This window comes from Chiloscyllium punctatum, chromosome 40 (assembly GCF_047496795.1).
Source record: "Chiloscyllium punctatum isolate Juve2018m chromosome 40, sChiPun1.3, whole genome shotgun sequence".
Taxonomy (NCBI): Eukaryota; Metazoa; Chordata; class Chondrichthyes; order Orectolobiformes; family Hemiscylliidae; genus Chiloscyllium; species Chiloscyllium punctatum.
Genome location: NC_092778.1, coordinates 12,354,878 through 12,377,672, shown reverse-complemented (window position 1 = coordinate 12,377,672; position 22,795 = coordinate 12,354,878). Strand labels below are relative to the sequence as shown.

General features: G+C 42.0%; 1 protein-coding gene across 1 annotated transcript in view; it reads right to left on the bottom strand.

Moving 5' to 3' along the window:
- The window catches only part of ap5z1 (adaptor related protein complex 5 subunit zeta 1), a 67,328-nt gene that overhangs the window by 22,880 nt on the left and 21,653 nt on the right, over positions 1–22,795 (bottom strand). The window contains exons 2-10 of the mRNA XM_072559305.1: positions 22,586–22,723; positions 21,985–22,171; positions 20,670–20,814; positions 11,507–11,616; positions 10,474–10,642; positions 7,923–8,063; positions 2,555–2,592; positions 1,527–1,689; positions 1,126–1,304 (exon numbers count right to left, since the gene is read on the bottom strand). Coding sequence (XP_072415406.1) covers positions 1,126–1,304; positions 1,527–1,689; positions 2,555–2,592; positions 7,923–8,063; positions 10,474–10,642; positions 11,507–11,616; positions 20,670–20,814; positions 21,985–22,171; positions 22,586–22,723 — 1,270 coding nt within the window. The remainder of the gene's footprint in view (positions 1–1,125; positions 1,305–1,526; positions 1,690–2,554; positions 2,593–7,922; positions 8,064–10,473; positions 10,643–11,506; positions 11,617–20,669; positions 20,815–21,984; positions 22,172–22,585; positions 22,724–22,795) is intronic.

Below are 22,795 nucleotides of genomic sequence, written 5' to 3'. Positions count from 1 at the left end.
GACCAACGTGGTCTATCTCATAGGCTGCAGGTAAGGATGCCCTGAGGCATAGTACATTGGTGAGACAGAGCAGAGGCTACAACAGATGAATGGACACCGCACAACAACAATCACCAGGCAGGAGTGTTCCCTCCCAGTCAGGGAACACTTCAGTGGTCTGGGACATTCAGCCTTGTACCTTCAGGTGACCATCCTCCAAGGCAGACTTCAGGTCAAGCAACAACGCAGAGTGGCTGAGCAGAAGCTGATAGCCAAGTTCATTACCCATGGGGATGGCCTCAACCAGGACCTTGAGTTCATGTCACACGATAGGTGACCCCACTGCAGAATACACTGTCAAACACCCACACAGACCTTCACTTATACACAAGCTCTCTCTCATATGCTCACACAGGCACTCTTATCCACACTCAATCAGTTGCTCCTACATGCGGACACATCTAAGCTTATGGGGTGAATTTGTTTTTGCAGAATTAAATTTTATTCTGCTCAAAAACTGCATGAACCCATGAAAAACTCGACAACTATACAAAGGGTTTGTCAGTCTGGCATAGCACTGGGACAAAGACTTCACACCTATTGTTTAAAAACCTGAGCTATCGTCAGGATTGTCTTTTGGAGTGCTGCTCCTTCATCAGGTGGTTGTGGAGTATAAGGCTGAAAGACAATCTTATTCTCCACAACCACCTGATGAAGGAGCAGCGCTCCGAAAGCTAGTGCTTCCAATTAAACCTGTTGGACAATAACCTGGTGTTGTGATTTTTAAACTTTGTACACCTCAGTCCAACACCGGCATCTCCATATCTTGAGAACGTAATTTAAAAGTAGTTCTGGGATTGACAAAGAACAGAAACCAGCATATTCCATTATAAAATAGGGAAGTTTTAATCTAAAATTGCTTTCTGTATCACATCTCCATGACACTGGACTCCTTTGACTATAAATACAGTGAGCATGATCCTAACCTCCACAACCACCTGGATGAAGGAACGGTGCTCCGAATAGACGTGTTGGACTATAACCTGGTGTTGAGAGATTTTTAACTTTGTCCACCTCAGTCCAACACCAGCACCGCTAGAAGAGATTGAGAGAGATCTCAGAATCCCACACACATTCAATTCTCACCTTGAAAATATTTGGAAAACTCTTGTGAAAAATACCAACATTCTCACTCAGTTTTTTTCTATTCCTCCTGCAAAACTGGACAACTTCAAAGGCCACCATTGAGTCATGATATAGTTCAGAAGGGATCTTGGTGAATAAGTGTCTGTAAATAGCTTCAGAGTCCACAGCTGCAAGTTCACCTGAAATGTGCAAAAGTTCAGGATAGTTTGCTCATGTTCATTCAGGGTGACATCACTCACAACAATTTATATTTGCATAGCTCCTCTAATTTAGTAAAAGCTTCCTAAAGCACGTCACAGCAGCATCAGATTTTGACAGCAAGGAGATATCATCAGATGTCAGTGCAGATGACCAAAGAGGTAGATTTTAAACAGCATCTTAACAGGTTAGGTTAGACTTACTGTGATTTAGATAGAATTGAACAACTGGAAGCAGAACTCTGGCAAAACCAGAATCTGCACAGATCCTCCCATATAGTGCTTTCACCACTGGAAAGGCTCGATACACAAATGAAGGATCTTGTCGACAGATCAGGTCCAACAGAATCACTGCTTCGATTAGACACTGGGAGACAAATGCAAGATACATATCAGCCAGCAATAAAGCAGAGCTGAAAATTTGATGGAAAAAAGAATCAGTTGAAAGATAATTATGGTTTTGAACATTTTCTACTATTCTTTCAGACCTCTGCAATTTGCAAGTTCTCTTTTCTCGTGGGATGAAGATGTTCTATACAGTCTGGTGTAGTCATCACACTGAACTCCTCACCTACCAACATCAGTTGTAACACTCCACAGAATTTCTCTTTTGAAACAAGACATCTTGTTGAACCCTTGCCCCCAGGATCCTGCAGAATGCCATCTGCCCATTCTGAAATATTAAAATGTTCCTCAAAACATTGGACACCCATCCTGAGTACTAAAAAAAAGGGTTTATGCAACTCCTGAAGAGTGTGGAAAATATTGGAGGTCCTCTAGAGTTACTCATTGGTCCCACGTGTTCAAGCCAACTGATAAAGTGAGATGATTGCTTGTGGAAAACAGTAGAAATGGAGGCGTCATTGCTACACAACCAGCCCTGAAAAAAGAAAGATATCCACTTACAGTGAAACATAAAGGGATTTGGAGACTGAGATCACAATATTGTTTGTGTTGCTGTTCTCTGCTCTCCTTGCTAATTGTTACTGTTCAGAAGAGAAGTAATTTGGCAAGGTCAAGAGAACATAAATAAATGTTTTTTAAGTACAGACTGTGTAGTTTGCAAATAAAAACAGTGCCACATTTCCGCAGTTCCACTGGGAAATATTGAATAACAGAAGTCAATACAGAACACAGTTCACTTAAGTTATATCAGACAGACAAAACAGTCAGACGAATAACTTGCAATTGGAATGTTTATTATTCAAAACCACAGTGCCTAAATTACTTACAGCTTTCTGAAGTTCTGAGTCAGACTTCTTTATAGCTTCTGTTGCAAAGAGAAAAAAGAAGTTATTTTAAAAATCAATATTATGTAGTCACTGCAACATGACAGCACTGACTTGATTTAGGAAGGATCTTGCTGCAGCTTCACTTTGCCACAAAGCTGCAAATTAGAGCAAGATCATTGACATTGTATCATTTTCTGTTATTTTTCATTATCATATCACAAATTAAACTTGACCCCTAACGCTACATTATCCATTATCTTTGAACACACAAAGGAGCTGAAAATGTGTTGCTGGAAAAGCGCAACAGGTCAGGCAGCATCCAAGGAGGAGAATCAACGTTTCGGGCATGAGCCCTTCTTCAGGAATGGGGCAGAGGTGGTGATCTGGGGTGTGCAGTGAGAAAGGGACTCCTGAAGAAGGGCTCATGCCCAAAACATCGATTCGCCTGCTCCTTGGATGCTGCCTGACTTGCTGTGCTTTTCCAGCAACACATTTTCAGCTCTGATCTCTAGCATCTGCAGTCCTCACTCTCTCCTAGAACACATGAAGGAAGCAACATTTCCTGAGGTCTATACCTGCAAACATGCTTGCAAAGTATCATTCTACAACCTGGAGCACTCTGAGGCATTCTCTAGACTTTTTGTTTCAAAGAAAGTCATTTGCTAAGGAAACCTCGAGTTGGTACCACCGCAGGTTAACTGTGCCAATGCCACTCATGGCTAATCACAAAAACAAATTTGGCCCAAAATTGGGAAAAGTCCAAAATCTCAAGCATGAAATACCATAATTGAAAAATTACACACCACTACCCAGTGAGAGCTAGAATTGGTGAGGAATGACATCTAACAATGTCAACTTGTGTTAAATAGCAACATAATGGAGTGAAGCATCCTTAGATGTTTTACTGGATAAAAAGAAAATTACACTGAGCAAATGGGAAAGGAGAAGTTATAACCAAAAGCTTGCTCAAAAAATATTTTTTTTATTCCTGATGTGAATGCCATTGGCAAGGCTGGCACCCCTACTACTGCCTTCTCAAGGGCAGTTAAACTATTATAAAAACAATACTTAGATACTAACTTGCATTGTCATAGCCTCTAAGGGCACAGCCAAAAGCTGGAAAATGGGATTAGTGTAGGCAGATCTTCACAGAATGTACTAGACAGAATGCCTGCTTCTATACTCAATTTAGAAAATTACTGCCTTCCTGGTCTAAAATTATGCGTTTACATTGGACACAGCAATTGAAACTGTCTAAGCTAAACCAGGAGCCAAGTTTGAAAATACTAAGATATAAATGAAAAGTGCACTGCTACAGATAGAGAAGCCTCTCAGCGTGCTCTAGTGGCAGAAAGCAAATACTGCAAGTCACAATTCAACCACGAATCCACATGTGCACATTGCAGTACATTAAAACTTAGCAAAATTAGCAAATTACCTGTACCAGATAGTTTTGCCAGGGCATTCCTTCAAAGTCACTTTTTTCTTGTCTGGTCTGACTATATCTACAATAACTACAACTGCATTTACAAGTGATGAAAGAACGGACTACAAACTGGGATATGTCGAGAATCAGATACCATGAGGCATATTTGTGCAAGACAAAAATATGTAATCATCAGTCACGTAAACAAAACACTGACTGCAAAAATTTAAAATTCACCTCAATATTTTCAGGATCCCTATGTCATTCTAGATGGTAATGGGAAGTCAATAGCACAGGTAACAATACTGTATTAATGGTCAATGTGTGCTGACAATTATTTAATTGCTCATTATCCTATGCAAACGTTGTATTAACTTACAAGAAAACTGAAGAAACTACATATGTAAAATAACTACTCAGCTAAACTGAACCAATATTTAAATCAGTACTCAAAACGGCACATGTAGCAGACACATGGCCCAGAATTTAGGGTGCTAGATTTAAAAATGAGCAAACAGGAGCCCAAAATGTAGAAATCTTATAATAAAAGAAGCTGTGTCTGGGTACGCTTACATCCAAGTCAACGCTGAAATTGGCAACGTATAAATTATTTGCTACACTCATTGAGTAAATGTGACAATAAAGGCTATTCAATGCTATTTTAAATCTTTGAATTACTCCCAACGTGAAATGCAAGTGAGCTCAAAAAGTAGGAAGAGAAGAAAGGGGAATGCATGACTGCAAGATTAAGAGGAACAGCTTTAGATTCCTGGGATATCAAGACTGGGACAGATCTCATTTGTACAGATTGCATCGGAACAGAACCGGGATAGAGTTCCTTGCGAGTGAGGCATTGTGCTAGACCTGTTGGGGAGGCTTTATACTTAGGACATGTGAACCAGAGGAGAAGATTATAAAGTAATGCCAGGGTTCATGAAATGTTGGATGAAGCAGACAGCACTAAAAAGTAGAGGATAGTAAATTAACAGGTCAAGTCAGATTGAGGGAGAATGTGACCAAATCTAAAATCAGATGAATGCATACAGCAGCATAAATAAGATCAGCTTTGACAAAGGGTCAGTTAGACTCGAAACATCTTTTCTCTCCTCACAGATGCTGCCAGACCTGCTGAGATTTTCCCGATTTTCTCTCGGTTTCAGATTCCAGCATCTGCAGTAATTTGCTTTTATTTTATATTTTAGATAAGATCGGGTGGTTTAAAGCATAAATTACTTTGTGCTGACATGGAGCTCTGGTTATGGAAGGGCAGGTCTGGATGTTAAATATTCCTCTCTACAAGATGTACAAAAAAAAAAAGGAAAAAGAAGAAAAGGGATGGGGTCAGGACAGCACTGCAGAAAGAGGGTTCATAGGTTGATTCTATCTGGCTAGAGCCAAGGAAAAAGAAAAAGGTGTAATACATAGACTGCCAGCTAATGGAATGGACAGAGAGGAACAAATCAACAAGGAAATTACAGAGAGGTGCAAACAAAGTGGATACAGTGGGGAACTTTAATTACCTGTATAGTCGACTGGGACAGTGGTAATGTAAAAGGCAGTGAGGAACAAGTGCTTCCAGATTGTGTTCTGAAGAATTTCTTACTGCAATATCAGGAGGTGGTGTAAAGGCAAATACGAGAAGTAAGATAGGAAATAAGATCGGCAGCTAACATATAAAGAAATCCCGAAGTGTTTGATAAATACATAAATAATACAAAGATTAGGAAGGAAGACTAGGAATTATACTGACAAACAAGAGGTATGGCTGTGGTATTAAATGAATACTTTGCATCTGTCTTTACCTACAAGGCAGCTATCACCCAGACCACGTAGAGAGGAGGAAACCTAACCATTCAAAAGGTGGCACTGGATAAACTGTCAGCATTATGTAAAACTGTCAGTACTAAAGCTGATAACACACTGGGACCAGACGAGGTACATCCAAGAATACTGAAGGAAGCAGGGGAAGAAACTGCAGAGGCACTGGAAAACAACTTTTAATCTTCCCTGGATTTATGGGTTGTTCTAGAGGATTGGAGAATTCAAACATTGCACAAAACGTTCAAAAAAGGTCAGCCCAGCAATTAAAAGTCCAGTCAGTTTATCTTCAGTGGTGGAGAAACTTCTAGAAACAATAATTTGAGATAGAACTATTAGTTACATGGAAAAATATGGATTAATTCAGAAGAGTCAGCAAGGATTTGTTAAGGGAAAATTATGTCTAACTAACAAAGTTTTTTTGAAGAAGTGATAAGAGAGGGTTGATGGTGTCAAAGCCTATAGATGTAGTGCGCATGGGCTTCCAAAACGTATTTGATGAGTACTACACAACAGAGTGAGCAAACTTATAGATCATGGAATAAAAGGGACAGCAGCAACATGAATATAGGAGATCGGCTCAAGGTTAGGAAAGAGGGAATAACTACTAACGGGTATTCTTCTGGCTGAAGAAGGGTGTATAGTGGATTTCCCCGGGGATCAGTAATGGGACTCTTGTGTTTCCTGTTTTATATATTGTGTATAAACTGTCTAGATCATGGTGTGCAAGGACCAATTTCAAAGTAAATAGATGACACAATACTTGGGAGAATTGTAAGTTGCGGGAAAGACAATGTAGAACTTCAAAAAGGACACTGACACATTGGCAGAGTGGGCAGATCGGTGGTAGATGAAGCTCAATACAGAGAAGTGTAAGGTGATGCACAATGGTACAAAGAACAGGTTAAAACTTTAAAAAAAATAAAAAAGGTACTATTCTAAAAGTTGCGCAGGAGCAGAGAAACGGATGTACAGATACATTTTGTCATCCAAAAGGTGACAGGAGAGGTGGAGAACCTGTTAATGAAGCACTTAGTATTCTAGGATTTACACTGAGGAGCAGAGTGTAAAAAGCAGGGAGGGCATGATGAACTTGTACAAGGCACTAGTCAGATATTACCGGACGGTTCTGGGTGCCACACATTAGGAAGGATGCAAGTGCACTGGTGAGTGTGCAGAACAGGTTAACAAAAATGACTCCAGATACTTCAGTTATAAAGGAAAGATTGGAAAAGCTGGGACTGTTTTCCTTGGGAAGGAGAAGACCAGCAAAGATCAAATAAAAGTTTTTAAATGAGGAGGAGGCTTGTGTTTCTTGCATAAATAGCACAAATTCATTCCTACTCATGAACAGTCTGAGCGCCCAACGGCACAGTTTTAAGATGTTTTAAAATAAAAAGCAAACGCGAGCTGAGAAAAATATGCTCTCACACAGCAGGTAGATAGGATCTGGAATGTACTGCATGAAAGTATGGTTCAGGCAGATTCAACTGAGGTTTCAAATCAGCATTGTTTCTGTTTAAATAAACTCCCAGTGTGCTGGGTTATTGGGGGGGGGGGGGGGGGGGGAAGTAGGTCAATGTAAGGCAGTGGCATGGTGATAATGTCACTGGACTAATGTGCTGGGGAAATGGGTTCAAATTCTTGCATGGCAGATGGGGAAATTTGAATTCAATAAAAATCTCTGGAAAAAAGCTGGCCTAATGGCTCAACTAATGTCAACTTTAATAAAAATCCATTTGGTTTACGATAATCCTTTAGTGAAGGAAATCTGCCACCTTTATCTGCTACCTTGCTAGAGACACCCTCATGAACATTTCATTAAAAATTCATAAATGTGGTGCATCAATATGTTCTGCAGTTTTATTTTGCCATAGTTTCCATCACTTAATCCATAGATTAAATGCTATTTTAAAAATATAAGACAGGCACTATAGTCATCAGAGACAACATCCAACAGCAGCAGTGGTCCACTTTAGGCATCAGCAAATTACTGCAAATGCTGAAATCGTTTCAATACTTCTTAACTGAGGTATTCAGTGGACTGCCTGCAGAAAGCTAAAGTGCAACAGTACAAGATTTAAAATGAAGGGATAAGCATCATTTCTCCAATAGTGTACTTACTCCTATCACTCTGTTCAATTAACCGATTGCAATATTCAAACGTCTTCTCCCGCAGGCGTTCTTTAGGTGGCATCAGACGACTTGATGTTGAGGTAGCAGAAACTATTGACATTACAGAGCTGTCTAATTCAGACTTTTCATCTAGCAGACAAATTAAACGATTCATCAAATTCTGTCAAACAGAGGCTTCTTGTTATAATGCAGGTCTGATAAGTTAATGATGATCAAGGAAAAGCAATCTTAGTACAACCAGAGAAAACACATTATTAGCAGTGAATGTCAATGTAGTGACTTTCACATTAAACAATTACAAAAGGAAACAAAAACTACACAAGCTTTCTTAAAAAGTCATTCTTTTATTTCATAGGCATCTTATCAAAAGGTGAATAAAGTCTTCATTGTCACTTTGGACAAGCTTGTGTGTTCAAACAGATCCATCTGCAATTTGTCTGTGCTCACCCACGCTTGCTAACTCTTTGCAAATTTGACAAAAGATTTGTATTTCGACAAGTCTGTATTGGAGACCTGGCTGCTTAGTATATGATTAAACTACAAATGTAGGAATAATTGAAAGAAAGAAATTAATATACTAAAAAGAGACAAACTATGCACATGTAGGTTGCAGTTATAATCCAGAAAAATGAATTGCTGTCACATACTGCCTCTGAATGCCTGAAAGATAAATTTCTCAAAAGTGAATGTTGTTTTACTTGTGTCTCTGTGCCCATACCGTACACAACTTGAGTTAACGAGCACAACATGACAAAGTAGTATCATGCTTCCACCAAGTTATAGTGCCCAAGCCAAACAGCAATCTCTGCATTTAGGTACATTTCCAGTTACCAAATGGAAAACAATTCCCTTTATCTTTTCGGTTTCCAAAAGTCCCCTTCAGAATCCTACAGAGATCTGTAAGCAATGACATATTTAGCTGCTGCTGAATACACAGTCATCATGACCATCACAGGTCAGAACTGTTCTAATGTACAATGACATTATGAGTAAAAATTAAAGAAATAATGTTAGCATCTATGCACATGACTAATGACTCTGTGGAATTTGACTGCAGCCACACAGTTAATTTATTTATATTGCAGCAGTTTTGTGCAACTGAACTATAATGACTCAAGAGACAAAACACCAGCAAGCCAAGCTCATTTCTCATAGCAAAACACATCTGACGGCAAAAGCTACATAATCAATGCAACCCTTGCCATTTTAGATATTTAACCAACCCTTTTAGACTGTAATCCTGTTAGAAATGACCCTTTGGACAGAGATAAAGACACTAGCACAATGTCACAAGAGCCCCTCAAGGCCCTTTTATTCTGGCTTGTTAACCTTCAGGAACCTTCTTCACATCATCATTGGAAACAGGAATAGACAATTAAGCCCAAAACTGCCTAGTCCATCATTTTATCAGATCACAATTAATCTGTACCACATGTCCATTTCCCCATAATCCTTGATGCTCTTACATCACAAAAATCTCTCATTTTTCCTATTTATTATAAATTGACACGGTGAAATCTCAACTCAAATTTTCTGCATTAGTCTAATCATGCAGTGATATAAACAACACTACTAAATAAAACCACTACTGTAAATTTACTCAAGGGGTACTTTCACTGTGAGGACTGATGCAAAGTAATTATTCAGTTCCTCAGCCATTTCCTTGTTCCCCACTATTACCTCTCCAGCAATCCAATGTCCATTTTTGTCTCTCTTTTGCCCATTACATGTCGAAAGAAACTTGTACAGTCTTCCTTTATATTGCTAGCTAGCTTACCTTCATATTTAATCTTCTCCCTTCTTATTTCTTTTTTTACTGCCCTCTGTTGGTATTTGTAAGCTTCCCACTCTACTTTGTCACATGATATGCTTTCTCTTTTGCTTTTATGCGGTCCCTGACTTCCCATAGTTGCCTCATCCTCATCTTCCCTCTACCATGCCTCTTTCCCCTCAGGATAAATCTCTGCTGAGTCTCCTGAATTACTCCCAGAAAGCCATTGCTGTTCCACTGTCTTTCCTGCTAAGCTCCCCTACCAGTCAATTCTACTCAGCTTCTGCCTCATGCCTCTGTAGTTGTCTTTATTCCGCTATAATACTGTTACCTCTGATTCTATCCTCTCCCTGTCAAATTGCAGAGCAAATTCAGTCATTATGATCACTGCCCCCAAGGGTTCCTTTACCTTAAGCTCCCTGACCAAGTCTGCCTCATTGCACAACACAAAATCCAGTATTATCTGTTCCCTCGTGGGCTCCACCACAAGCTGCTCCAAGAAGCCATCGCACAGACTTTCCACAAATTCTTTTTTTGAAATCCACTACCAATCTGATTTTCCCTGACCACCTGCATATTGAAATCCTCCACAATCTTTGCCTTTTCTACATACCTTTTCTATCTCTGTGTATCTTGCACCCCAGTTCCTGACTACTGTTTGGAGGCCTGTACACAACTGCAACTATGCTGTGAATTTTCAGATTCCACTTAATTAATGCGATTCTCACAAACACAATCAGGTGGCTATCCATTCCAATAATAAGCTACCTGCATCATTGCTGTTGACGCCACTTGCCCCAAAACACTGCAGCCACTTTCGGATCATGGAGAAAGAGTGCATGTTGAGCCATTGGTCCTCAGTGTAATAGTGGCCAATGGAAAGTAACGTGAAGAAGTCACCTGCCACCGCTCCATCCACCTCTAAAATGGAAGCAGGCTAAACAAAAGATAAATGAACAACGTTAGATTGCTTGAACTGACTTATCAAGCTTATCCTTTCCTTTCAGGTACCGTCACCTCGTTGGAAGCTTATTCACCTTCATCGCTCCAACCTATCGATTTTACAAGTGTAGGCCTTGACTTATTGTTTTGTAGGATATTCAACAAGTGACATCAAAAACTAGCTTAATCTGGTCATTATTCAATGTCCACCTCTGCACATTACTAACCAATGAGCACTGTTAGAATCAGGATTGTCAAGGAAGGCGATTACAGGTCTCTGACACTGCTGCAGTTAACTCTGTGCAAAGATATCACATGCCTATGGATTGAACTTTAAGTGCTTAAATTGTCTGACTTAACTCCTTGAGAAGATTGTTGAGCCATTAGGGGAAAACATTATGAATAAATTTCACAATATTTAGATACCAGCCAACTCAATTTTGTTTCTTAATGCAAATATTATTAACAGTGAACAGTAAAAGATCACAAATAGATGTTAAGATCAAGTTACAGTGATGTTGCAATTCATCAGAGCAGGTGTCTTATGGAAGAATGGACTTCAAGTATGCAAATATCATCATTGAGGTAGATATAGTTTTCAAAAAGTGAAGGAACTTTTAAAGTATTTCCTACTAGCCAACTGGAACGGCGTTGGAAAAAGGTTTTGGGCCTTTTCCCAACGAGGAGTGTAACAGAAGAAAGGAGAACAAAGTACCCCAATCCATATATTTCTCACCAACAGTTAAATCAGCAATAGACATTGCAACAAAAGCATTACTATTTTGTTATTCCAGTCTTTAAAGGGTTAATACAAATGAATAGCAATGCAGACTTGAATGAGACTGTTGTTTTCCGTTACCTGTCGGGATCTTGGACTAAAGAAGCCTCCAGAAGAAAGAGGGACACCTTGTAATGTACTTGCATACCGCAACCAATCGATAAGCTTCTTACTAACAGCATTCACCTGCTCTGTTGGAAGGAAATGCAAAAACGCCGAGTTTGAATGGAATTGAACATGACTTTATGGAATACTGCGCTCTGGAGTTTACAACTTGCAACTAGACTATACCAGAATACTCCTACTTTTCTTATTACACACTTAAGATATAATTCACTTGCACTTAAACATTTCAAGAAAAGTATTCTACTGAACTCTGACTGACAGCAATGACTTACTTGGTCTGAACACTGCAGTTAGGGCAGCTGTGCAAGTTAACTGCAATAAAAAATCGGAAATTGGATCAGACTGCTCTACACCAACATTGTCAGTGCAGTCTCAATCAATGGGTGGGAATCAGATAGCTTCCCTGTAAGATCTGGAGTCAGGCAGGGATGCCCCCTCTCACCCGCCTTGTTTGTGTGTTGCATAGAGCCATTTGCCAAATCCATCAGGAAGGATGCGAGCCTGAGAGGGGTGACTATTCCTGGCAGCAGGGGCCTGCAGGTTAAGGCCTCCCTGTACATGGATGACGTCGCTGTTTTCTGCTCGGATCCGCTGTCCGTGCACAGACTCGTGTGCATCTGTGACCAGTTCGAACGGGCCTCGGGGGCCAAGGTAAACCGAGGCAAGAGCGAGGCCATGCTCTTCGGGAACTGGGCCGACCAATCCTCTATCCCCTTCACATCAGGACAGACCACCTGAAGGTGCTGGGTATTTGGTTCGGGGGGGCTGGGGCGTGCGCCAAGACCTGGGAGGAGCGGATCAGGAAGATGAGACAGAAACTAGGCAGATGGGGGCAACGGTCGCTCTCCATCGCAGGAAAAAACCTGGTCATCAGGTGTGAGGTACTCTCAGTATAGCTATATGTGGCACAGGTCTGGCCTATCCCCAGGACCTGTGCCGCCGCAGTCACCCGGGCCATCTTCCAATTCATTTGGAGATCAAAGATGGACCGGGTCCGAAGAGACTCAATGTACAAAGACCGGTGCAATGGGGGAAAAAACACGCCCAATGCCACCCTCACCCTGATGGCCACCTTTGTGTGTGGCTGCATCAAGCTGTGCGTGGATCCCCGGTACGCAAACACCAAGTGTCACTATGTACTGAGGTTCTACCTGTCCCCAGTGTTGCGAAGGATGGGCCTGGCCTCGCTGCCGCGGAACGCTCCGAGTAGTTGGACCGTTCTGTATCACCTGTCCTTCGTGGAGAAATTTATGAGGAAAAACACCTTCGACCACAAGTCCATCAGGAAGTGGTCAGCACGTAGCGTCCTTGAGACCCTTCGGGAAAAGGAGAGGGCGGATCCTGTCAAGCGGTTCCCTGAGCAGACTGTCAAAGCCATTTGGCAGAATGCCTCGTCGCCAGAACTTTCCAACAAGCACCAAGACGTGGCTTGGCTGGTGGTGAGAAGGGCTCTGCCTGTGAGATCCTTCATGCACGCCTGGACTCTCTGCCGCACCGCACGCTGCCCTCGAAGTGGCTGCGGGGGGGACGAGACTGTCACACACCTCCTTCTGGAATGTGCCTATGCAGAGGAAGTCTGGAGGGGAATGCAGTGGTGCTTGTCGAGGTTCGTCCCGAGCAGCGCCGTGACGCGGGACTCCGTGCTCTACGGCCTGTTCCCCGGGACTCACACCGAGACGAACATTAACTGCGCCTGGAGGATCATCAACTCGGTGAAGGACGCTCTCTGGGCGGTCCGAAACCTGTTGATCTTCCAGCTGAAGGAGTTGACCCCGACCGAGTGTTGCAGACTGGCACATTCCAAGGTCCAAGACTACGTGTTGAGGGACTCGCTGAAGCTTGGGGCAGCTGCCGCCAAGGCGCGGTGGGGAAAGACCACCGTGTAAGATCGGCCTGCCTAAAGAAGAACAGGGGGCCATGCGGACGTTTTTTGGGCTCTGCTGATGCCTCAGCCAAATATATGTACAAGATTGAAAAATGCACAGGACTGTATATGACAAGGATAAATTCGAATCTGTGTTTGTAAATGTGGACATATGTATGGCATGATCAAATGTACAGACCATCAAATCATTTTATGAATAAAGTATATTTTTGAAATAAAAAAAAGTTAACTGCAATAAAAAGAAAACTTGCAGCTCTTCAGACTTTCTTTAAAGAAAAAAATCTTTCTGTACTCTGTCGTGACCGTAATGCGTTCCTTGATTGGGGCTGTTGATCTGGTCCAATCAGGGAGCTCTGGCTGCCAATATAAACAGGAATGTTCCCCTCTTCCGGGGTTACGTTAGAGCCCGGGTGTCCTTGGAGAAGGAGCACGCGGTGTCCACCGACACCCTGGAGTTGTGACTGGCCACTTGTGTGTTTCCTTCCCTTCTGGAGAGATTGGACCATCTTGTGACTGTGACTGTGTATGTGCGAGAAAAAAAAAAAGAAGAAAAAAAAAAGAAGAAAGAGAAAGAAAAAAAATAAAAAAAAAAATAAACAGGAATGTTCCCCTCTTCCGGGGTTACGTTAGAGCCCGGGTGTCCTTGGAGAAGGAGCACGCGGTGTCCACCAACACCCTGGAGTCGTTCAGGGAGAGGTGGGCGCCGCAGGGAGTGGAGTGTATTATTTCCCCCTCCAACTCTATTTTGATTTAGTCCCTACCCTCCCCTTCACTGTTTTGCTCACACAGCAAAGAAAAAAAAATAAAATAAACAGGAATGTTCTGGGTGTCCTTGGAGAAGGAGCACGCGGTGTCCACCAACACCCTGGAGTTTTTCAGGGGGAGGTGGGCGCCACAAGGAGTGGAGTGTATTATTTCCCCGTCCAACTCTATAAAGAAAAAAATAAATAAACAGGAATGTCAGGGTCTTTGTTCACTCAGAGCTGGTTGTGAGAAGCTGCATTAGTGTCAAGGACTCTCCATATATAAATCAAGGGTGGCTTGATTGAGATACCGGCCTCTGTGGAGTTACGTAATACTCATCAGGATATGGAGATGCCAGGAGGTGGAGAACACCTAGCGTCAATAAAGCACCCCACAAGTTAGGCTGATCATGAACCTGACAAAGAATTACCTTCTACCACTTGGCTCCAACAACAACTTGTATTTGCAAAGTACAAGAAACATTGTGAATCTGTTTGAAAGCACTTAAGAATAAAATTTTTTTTTTACACTGAGCCACTGAAGGAAAGATGAGCAAAAGGTTTGATCAGAGATCAGGTTTTAAGGAACACTTCAAAAAAAAGATAGAGGGGTTTATGGCCTAAGCAGCTGAAAGAATGATTGCTAATGAAGGAATTAAAAAGGGAGGTGACAGTTTAGTTGTTTACCGCTGGACTCTTAATCCAGAGACCCAATTAATGCTCCAAATGGGCGTTAATCCCATCATGGCAAATGGTGGAATTTGAATTCAATTTATAAAAACGGTCAGGAATTAGGTATCTAATGATGACCATGAATCCATTATTGATAGTCAGAAAACCCCATCTGGTTCACGAATGTCCTTTAGGGAGTGAAAGTGCTATCCTTATTGGTCTGTGACTCCAGATCCATAGCAATGTAGCTGAGTCTCAACTGCTCTCTGAACAATTAGGGATAGGCAATAAAATAGCCTAGCAAGGGATGCCTTCATCCTGGTGAATGAATTAAAAAAAATAAAAGCATAGAGGACTCAACAGCTTGTAGGGCTAGAAGAGGCTAAATCCAGAAACCAGCCCCCAAAATTCACCTGTGTAAAGGGTCCAATGTCCCACATCACATTCATTTGACCTCTGAGGTTTAAACTTGTTATTTTTCACAAACCATGAGCAACTTTCATGCTGTGGGTGTCATGCTTTAGGGTGTTTAAGGGTTGCAGAATCATACTTCAGCCAGCATATGGGAGCCTTTTAGTCTGTCGGTTTCAAACCCAGGTCCCAGCAGTGATAGCTGTCTCGGAGCTGCTACTAATGTTGTCCTAATCAGCCCATGGAGCGAGGACACGCATGGGAAGGGCAGCGGTGGCAGATAAAACCATGTGCAGGTGGGGAATTCAAGATGGCAGCAACCGAGTAAGCCAGAATCTGCTGAGCTCTGCCCAACACCCAAAGTGGGGCACACACCCTCCCTTCACCTCTTAAATTGCTAAAAAGTTTTTTTCCCGGCTATAGCCATCGTGCACCAAACTTCTCCAGTTTGATGCACAATGGCTACAGCAGCCAGGGGAAAAAAAAACTATTTGGTGCACTTTAACGTGACTAAAGGCAAAGGAGCACGGAACTCACAACAGACAGGGACCCCCTCCCCACAGCAACAGATGCGTCCACGGCCGCCCCAGGGGACTTACCTACAGAGGGGAGCTTGGTCTCGGAGTTTGTAAAACTCCGAGGGAGGATCGATGCATCGATGGAGAAGACGATGGAATCGATCTCAGTTATGCTGCAAAAGCATTATCTGTGGATCCAGACTCTCAGGTAGCGTGATGAAGGGGCGGAGCTATGGGCCATGGCCTCTGATACAGCGGCCGAATCATCCGTGAGCCACGGAGCGCCGAGTGCGGGCCTTGGAGGAGCAGGTCCGAAAATTGAGGTCGTCGGGAGAAAATCTGGTTGCTGGGCCTTCCTGAACAGGAAGATGAAGGCCGGCTTGTTAACTTTATGGAGCAATGGCTCCCACAACTTGAGAGGCTGGAATCGGAGGTAGGCCGGGTGCAGGTCAAGCGGGCCCACCAGGTCAAAGTGCACAGGCCCAGATTGGACCAGTGCCCCCGCCCGTTCCTAGTGCCAGCACTATAGAGACAAACAAATGTTGCTGGAGGCCTCCAGAGCACTGGGGAAGGATCCCCAGGCTGAGGTGTACAAGGGCTCAAGAATAATGCTCTTTCAGGACTGCTCCCCAGTCGCGATTCACAGGGGGAAGGCATTTAAAACGAGGTAAGGAAGCGTCTGAGGGATCTGAGTATTCCATACTCCATGAGGTATCCGAAAACACTGCGCTTCAGCCACAGAGGGTCTATGTTTAACTTTGGATCACTGGAAAAGGCAAAAGAATTTTGGGACACTAAAATAGACTGATTGGCCTGAATTATATGGACAATTACTCTATTTTACCCCTGTTTGCCCTTTTTCTTATTTTTAATTGTACTCTGCTTGGTTTACCTGGCTGTTGGGGGGCGTTTTTGTTTTTCCTTTAATGTATGTCGGGATTATAATTTTACATATTTTATCTCATGTTGCTACTTTGCCAAGAATGCCTAGGGTAGTGGTATGGAAGGGATGGGTTGGGTACCCACCTTTAACTCCCTTGTTATCAGATATTGGTATTTGTTTAATCTTACTTTGTGATGTCTGGGGCGAGGGCATGGCTCCAGCTGGAAGGAGTCATGGTGGGATTACTGGATGGTCGGAGTGCCCCCTGTGCACAAGGGGGAAAATCTCCTTTTAGTTATGTTTTACGTTATTACTTTCTTAGGAGTAGTTTTTAGCAGTTCAGATTTAGTAGTTTTAAAACCATGCGCAGGCAAACCTTCAACCTGTTTCCATCGGTCAATGCGAAAACCCGACATCATACAATGTTTTCATTGTCTCTTTAGATTGGCAAAGTGGTTTAAATCACAAAGCATTTTTACAGAAGTGCAGCATATTGTAATTAACATCCAGATTAATCAACTGAACAGATGAGAGAAGGCAGGGTGGATAACATGCTGCAGCTATGGTATATGGTGGCTAGTATGATCCACATTGACCACACTTACAGGAAGCATTGGCTTCTCAATGAACTTGGTTTCAGAGTTGATGAGATGGATTGTGCGCTGCAGGGTCGGATGAACCAGGATAGGGGGAAAGAGGTACTTGGGCACTGTCTTTCGGGATAGAGTCACTCCTCTTCAATAAACTACATCAAGTTTGGTCTGTGATCAGTGACAGAAGGTGTGGGTGCAAGTGGGCATCCAGGATTTAGTTTTATGGAAGCCTCAGCCAATACTGCTGTGCAATACTTTCAAGGATTTTGCTGATGGCATGGATGTGGGCACAGATTTCAGGGAGGATGAGCAAACTGACCACAGACATGGTCTAGACCACAGTGCTAAATTGGGGAAGTAAAAAGAAATGTAGTAGTAATAGAAGATAACATTGTTAGGAAAATAGATCCTGTTCTCTGCAGCGAAAACAGAATCCTGAAGGTCATGTTGACTACATCATGCCAAGGTTATGGATAACTCTTCTGAGCAGGAGAGTAACCTGGTGCGCAAAGGAAAGAACCCAGATGTCATGCTCCACTTGAATAACAACGACAAGGATAGACCTGTGAAAAAGGTTCTGCTGACAGATTTCAAGCAGCTCTGGGTTAGACTAAGAAGCCCAAACCATTAAAAGGTAATATTCTTGGAGTATTACCTGCAAAATTGGCAGGGTAAATATGGTTAGGAGGAAAACGTGTCTCTCAAAAGATTAGTGTGGAAGAAACAGGCTCTGATTCATTGCATTAATACTCTGGAGAGGCTTCATTTGAATCATGCTGGGACAAGTGTCCTGGCAAATCCTATCTACAATCTTGATGAAGACATTAAACTCAATTGATTTTGCACCACCTTCACCAGAGGGAAGTCTTAAAACAAAGGAGAGTAGACACACAGGGTAGGGAAGAGGTGAATAATAATCAAAGTACACGGTGGCTCAGTGATTAGCACTGCTGCCTCACAGCACCAGGGTCCCAGGTTCGATTCCAGCCTTGGGCAACTGTGTGGAGTTTGCACATTCTTCCTGTGTCTGCGTGGGCTTCCTCCGGGTGCTCCGGTTTCCTCCCACAGTTCAAAGATGTGCAGGCCAGGTTAATTGGCCATGCTAAATTGCCCATAGTGCTCAATGCACTAGTTAGAGGGAAATGGGACTGGGCGAGTTACTCTTCAGAGGGTCGATGTGGACTGGTTGGGCCGAAGGGCCTCTTTCCACACTGTAGGGAATCGAATCTAAAATCTACAACAGAAAAGGCTTGAAAATACACGCAGAAGAGTGCAGCAGAATTTAATTTCAAGTAACAATGGTAAAAGATCAAAATTTGAGGTTCTTTGTCTGAATGCATGCAGCAACTGTGACAAAATAGATGTTGAAGCTACGAATAAAAATAAATATGAATTAACAGCTCGTATGGAGACATGGTTGCAGGCCAACCAAGACTGGGAACCTAATATTCAAGGGTATTCAACATTCTAGAAAGGTGGCACGGTGGCCCAGTGGTTAGCACTGCTGCCACACAACGCCAGGGACGTGGGTTCAATTCCAGCCACACACACACACACACACAAACCCACATGCACACATACATATATGCGTTTGTGGGGTGAATTTGTACTTGCAGAGTTACAATGTACTTCGCTCAAAAACTGCATGAATCCATGTGAGACTCTGTTAACTCACTTTTTAAGATTAGAATCAGTCTAAACATTATGGCACAGACAGGGAAAACAGGGGACTAACACCTTCAGCATCTCAGCACCTCATCTAGGCTGACACCAATTCTTACAGTTAACTTGAGAATGTAACTTTTAATTTTAAAAAGGTTTTGTGATTTACATATGAAAGAAGTGAAACCAACACGGTCATTCTAACAGATGAGGGACTTAAACAATCAAAGTATTTTTCAATGTATAATTTCCGTTACGTCACACTGTAAACTTTTGCTATAAATTCTGTGTCTTACAATTGTATCCTCCACAACCGCCTGATGAAGGAGCGATGCTCCGAAAGGTAGGGCTCCAATTAAACCTGTTAGACTATAACCTGGTGTTGTGTGATTTTTAACTTTGTACACCCCAGTCCAACAACGGCATCTCCCAATCATGAATGTAAATTGGCAAATACAAAAAGACAAACAACAAGAGTTTCTATAGACACACGAAGGGATTATGGAACCCTTGGCAGCTGTATCTAGGGAAATAATGGAGTACAGGGAATTAGTAGATAATTTAAACAAATATTCTGTATTGGTCTTCGTGTTAGGGTTCAGAAGTTTCCTTGGCTGACTCCTGGTTTGAAGGGGTTAATGAATCAAGAAGAGCAATACAGGTTAGGTCTTTATTCATTAAAGTCTAGAAGAACTGGAGCTGTTCTTATTGAAAAATACATGTGTCTGAGGGAGCTTAACAGGGTAGACATTGAGGAGAATTTTGCACTAATGGAGTAATCTCAAACTGTAGGACACAGTTACAGCATAAGGGGCCATTTAAAACTGGAGGCAATGAAGAATCTCTCTCTGCTTTTCTAGAGCACTTGAGAAATGTGATGGAAATAAAATGCTGGTGAAGAGTGGATGGAAGGATGGGGAGATTAGAGAGGAGGTTACATTTCCAGCACGTGACTGCTTCAACATTTATGGGCAGCGTAGTGGCTCAGTGGTTAGCTCTGCTGCCTTACAGCACAAGGGACCCAGGTTCGATGCCCACCTTGGGCTACTGTCTGTGTGGAGTTTGCACATTCTCCCCATGTCTGTGTGGGTTTCCTCCGGACTCTCCAGTTTCCTCCCACAGCCCAAAGATGTGCAGGTTAGGTGAATTGACCATGCTAAATTGCCCGTAGCGTTAGGCACATTAGTCAGGCATAAATGTAGGGGAATGGGTCTGGGTGGGTTACTCTTTGGAGGGTCAGTGCACCAACAAGTTTCCATATTGTAGGGAATCTAATCATACTGCATCACCTGGAAAAACAGCTGCAGTTGACACTTCCTCCAAATTTAATTAAGTCAACTTAGAATGGTCAGTTCTAATTCTTTTTACTTTTCATTTTATACCACAAAGCAAAATGACAGTGCACGTAAAAGACTTCTGTCACTGCTCTATGCTATTAAAACTGTTTGGAGTCTACTGCTACATCAATTTGGAAGACATATTTCACTGGTGTTTAGAAGAATTCAAACGTTAGGCAGTACAAATTAGTCTGTTATAAGGGATTTGCATTTGTTATGGGGCAAGGAGCATATTTGGAAACTGAACCACCACAAAAGGGGACTATAAGCAAGCACAAAATAAGCCAGACTTATTTAGACAAAGATTTAAATTAACATTTTAATTGAGAAAAGAATTCAGTTGGGTGTGAGCTACAGAAAGCATCAACATGTTGTTGTTACCAGTATAATCCAACATCACACCTCATAACTTACCTTCGTTGAGAATTGTAGGTGCAATGTCAAGGACTTTGGACAAGATAGGCAGAAGAAACCGCGAACCTTGACTCTCAACTTGGCGAGCTTCTAGCAGTTTCAGAACATGACTACACACAGCTTCTATGTCACCATTTTTACTGCCCTACAGAGAAAAATGTAATGCCATTGTTAAGTATACTTCTATTACTTAAACTTTTGTTCTCTAATTCCACTGAAAATCTAACTTTTTACTTATTTCAAGAATCTACCTTTGCAATGTTTCACTTCTTTTAACGTTATATAACTGAAAAGCTGAGGGATGTTGTGCAGCAAAGGCTGAGAGATAAATAACTAAAAAACAATCAAATGCCACACTAAAGGGACCTAAAGGTGCAAAGCATCAGGTGAAACTGAGCTAAAGATGTTAGTTTAGGGTTTGCAAAATCCCAGTACATAAACCCTCCACTAGATATTCTCAAATCAAATTTATGATTACTGACAGGGGCTTCTTGGTCATTTAGTTTTCCTTCCCTCTAAAAAGATGCTAATGATTGTGTTGAAGCTCCATGAAACCAACCTTCTTCCCATATATCCTACACAAGTGGCATACAAGCTTTGGCAGTGAATTGTGGCAGAGAATTTGACTACAACCATGTTTAATCCCACAGCACTCAACCTATACATATGCATGGCTTTTTTAAAGCAATAGTCACTTGACAGCACGTGGGATTGAGAATCTGAATTGCTATATTTGGTGAATGTTGTAAAAGTCCTTTGGTTCCACATGATTTCTGGCATTCAGGTTCAAAACATTCCATAACAAAGCTGGTGGAACAATTATGATAAAAGCAGAAACAGAAGTTAGTAAGTAGCAGTAAAAACTTTAACCCAGTCTTTATGGGAGAAACTGCTGTTATAGAAGGACAGATTAGTAACGGAGGACAGTGCTTGCAAAATCTGCAGCCTCACAGCACCAGGGACCAGAGTTCAATCCCAGCCTCAGGCGACTGTGTGTGGAGTTTGCACATTCTTCCCTTGTCTGCATGTGTTTCCCCCAACAATCCAAAGATATGCAGGTCAGGTGGATTGGCCATGCTAAATTGCCCATCGTGTTAGGTGCATTAGTCAGAAGGAAATGGGTCTGGGTGGGTTACTCTTCAGAGGGCTGGTGTGAACTTGTTGGGCCAAATGGCTGTTTCCACACTGTAGGGAATCTAATCTTAAAAAAAAATCTCGTAGTGGCAATAGCATAGAACAGAGATGTGATACAATCAGCAATTCAAAACACTTGTATGGTAACAACTTTAGCTTAACTTAAAGCACTTCATCTTACCTGAGCCAGTATTATACTCGATAAAAGACTCAAGGTTTTCATATCATTCACCTCATCACAAGATAAGGTCAAAGAAGTGCATGGCAGGACCTCTCGCAGAATAGCCGAGCACAGAGCAAGGACAGGCTGTGGCGCCTTCAGGAAACACAAGGTGCTGTGGAATTTCTGTAGGACATCCCTGGGAAGACTGGATATCAGACAAAAAAGGAAAAAAAAGAAGCATATTAGACTTTGACCCATACACTCATGCAGTAAACAATTCCTTCCTGTAATTGCTGACATCAGAAACAAAAACAAGTCCCTCACATCTCTTCAGTTTTCACCGATGTTTCTGTATCTGTGACTAAATCGTCTATTGAATGTTAACCTGAAGTTATGAAGAAATAGAATGCACACGATTACTGAAAAACTCGACAGGCGATTTAAAGAATATTCCAACCCAATTTGTAAACTAGTTTTGTTAAATTAAGTAAAATTTCATGACAAAACTCAAATAATAAATAATTTTTAAAAATCCTTCTTGCAGTCAGTAAATTCCAATTCACAATCAAATTATCAGAATCCTTCTTGATTCTCCCCTTGATTTCAAACAGACTCTTACGTTCTGCCATATTTTGTTGCTGAGACAATCAGGAAGAGTTTCTGTAGAGAATCAGTAGCCTCCTTGTTGTATTCCTTATTCTGCAAGAGTGTAGTAATGCGGGAGCAGAACTTCTGTAGGTCTTCATCTTGTACTTCTCTGAGAGGGAGCAAAGAACAGGCATTGAATAGAAACTCTGGCTAACCAAAATGAAAGAAGAGATTCAATTTA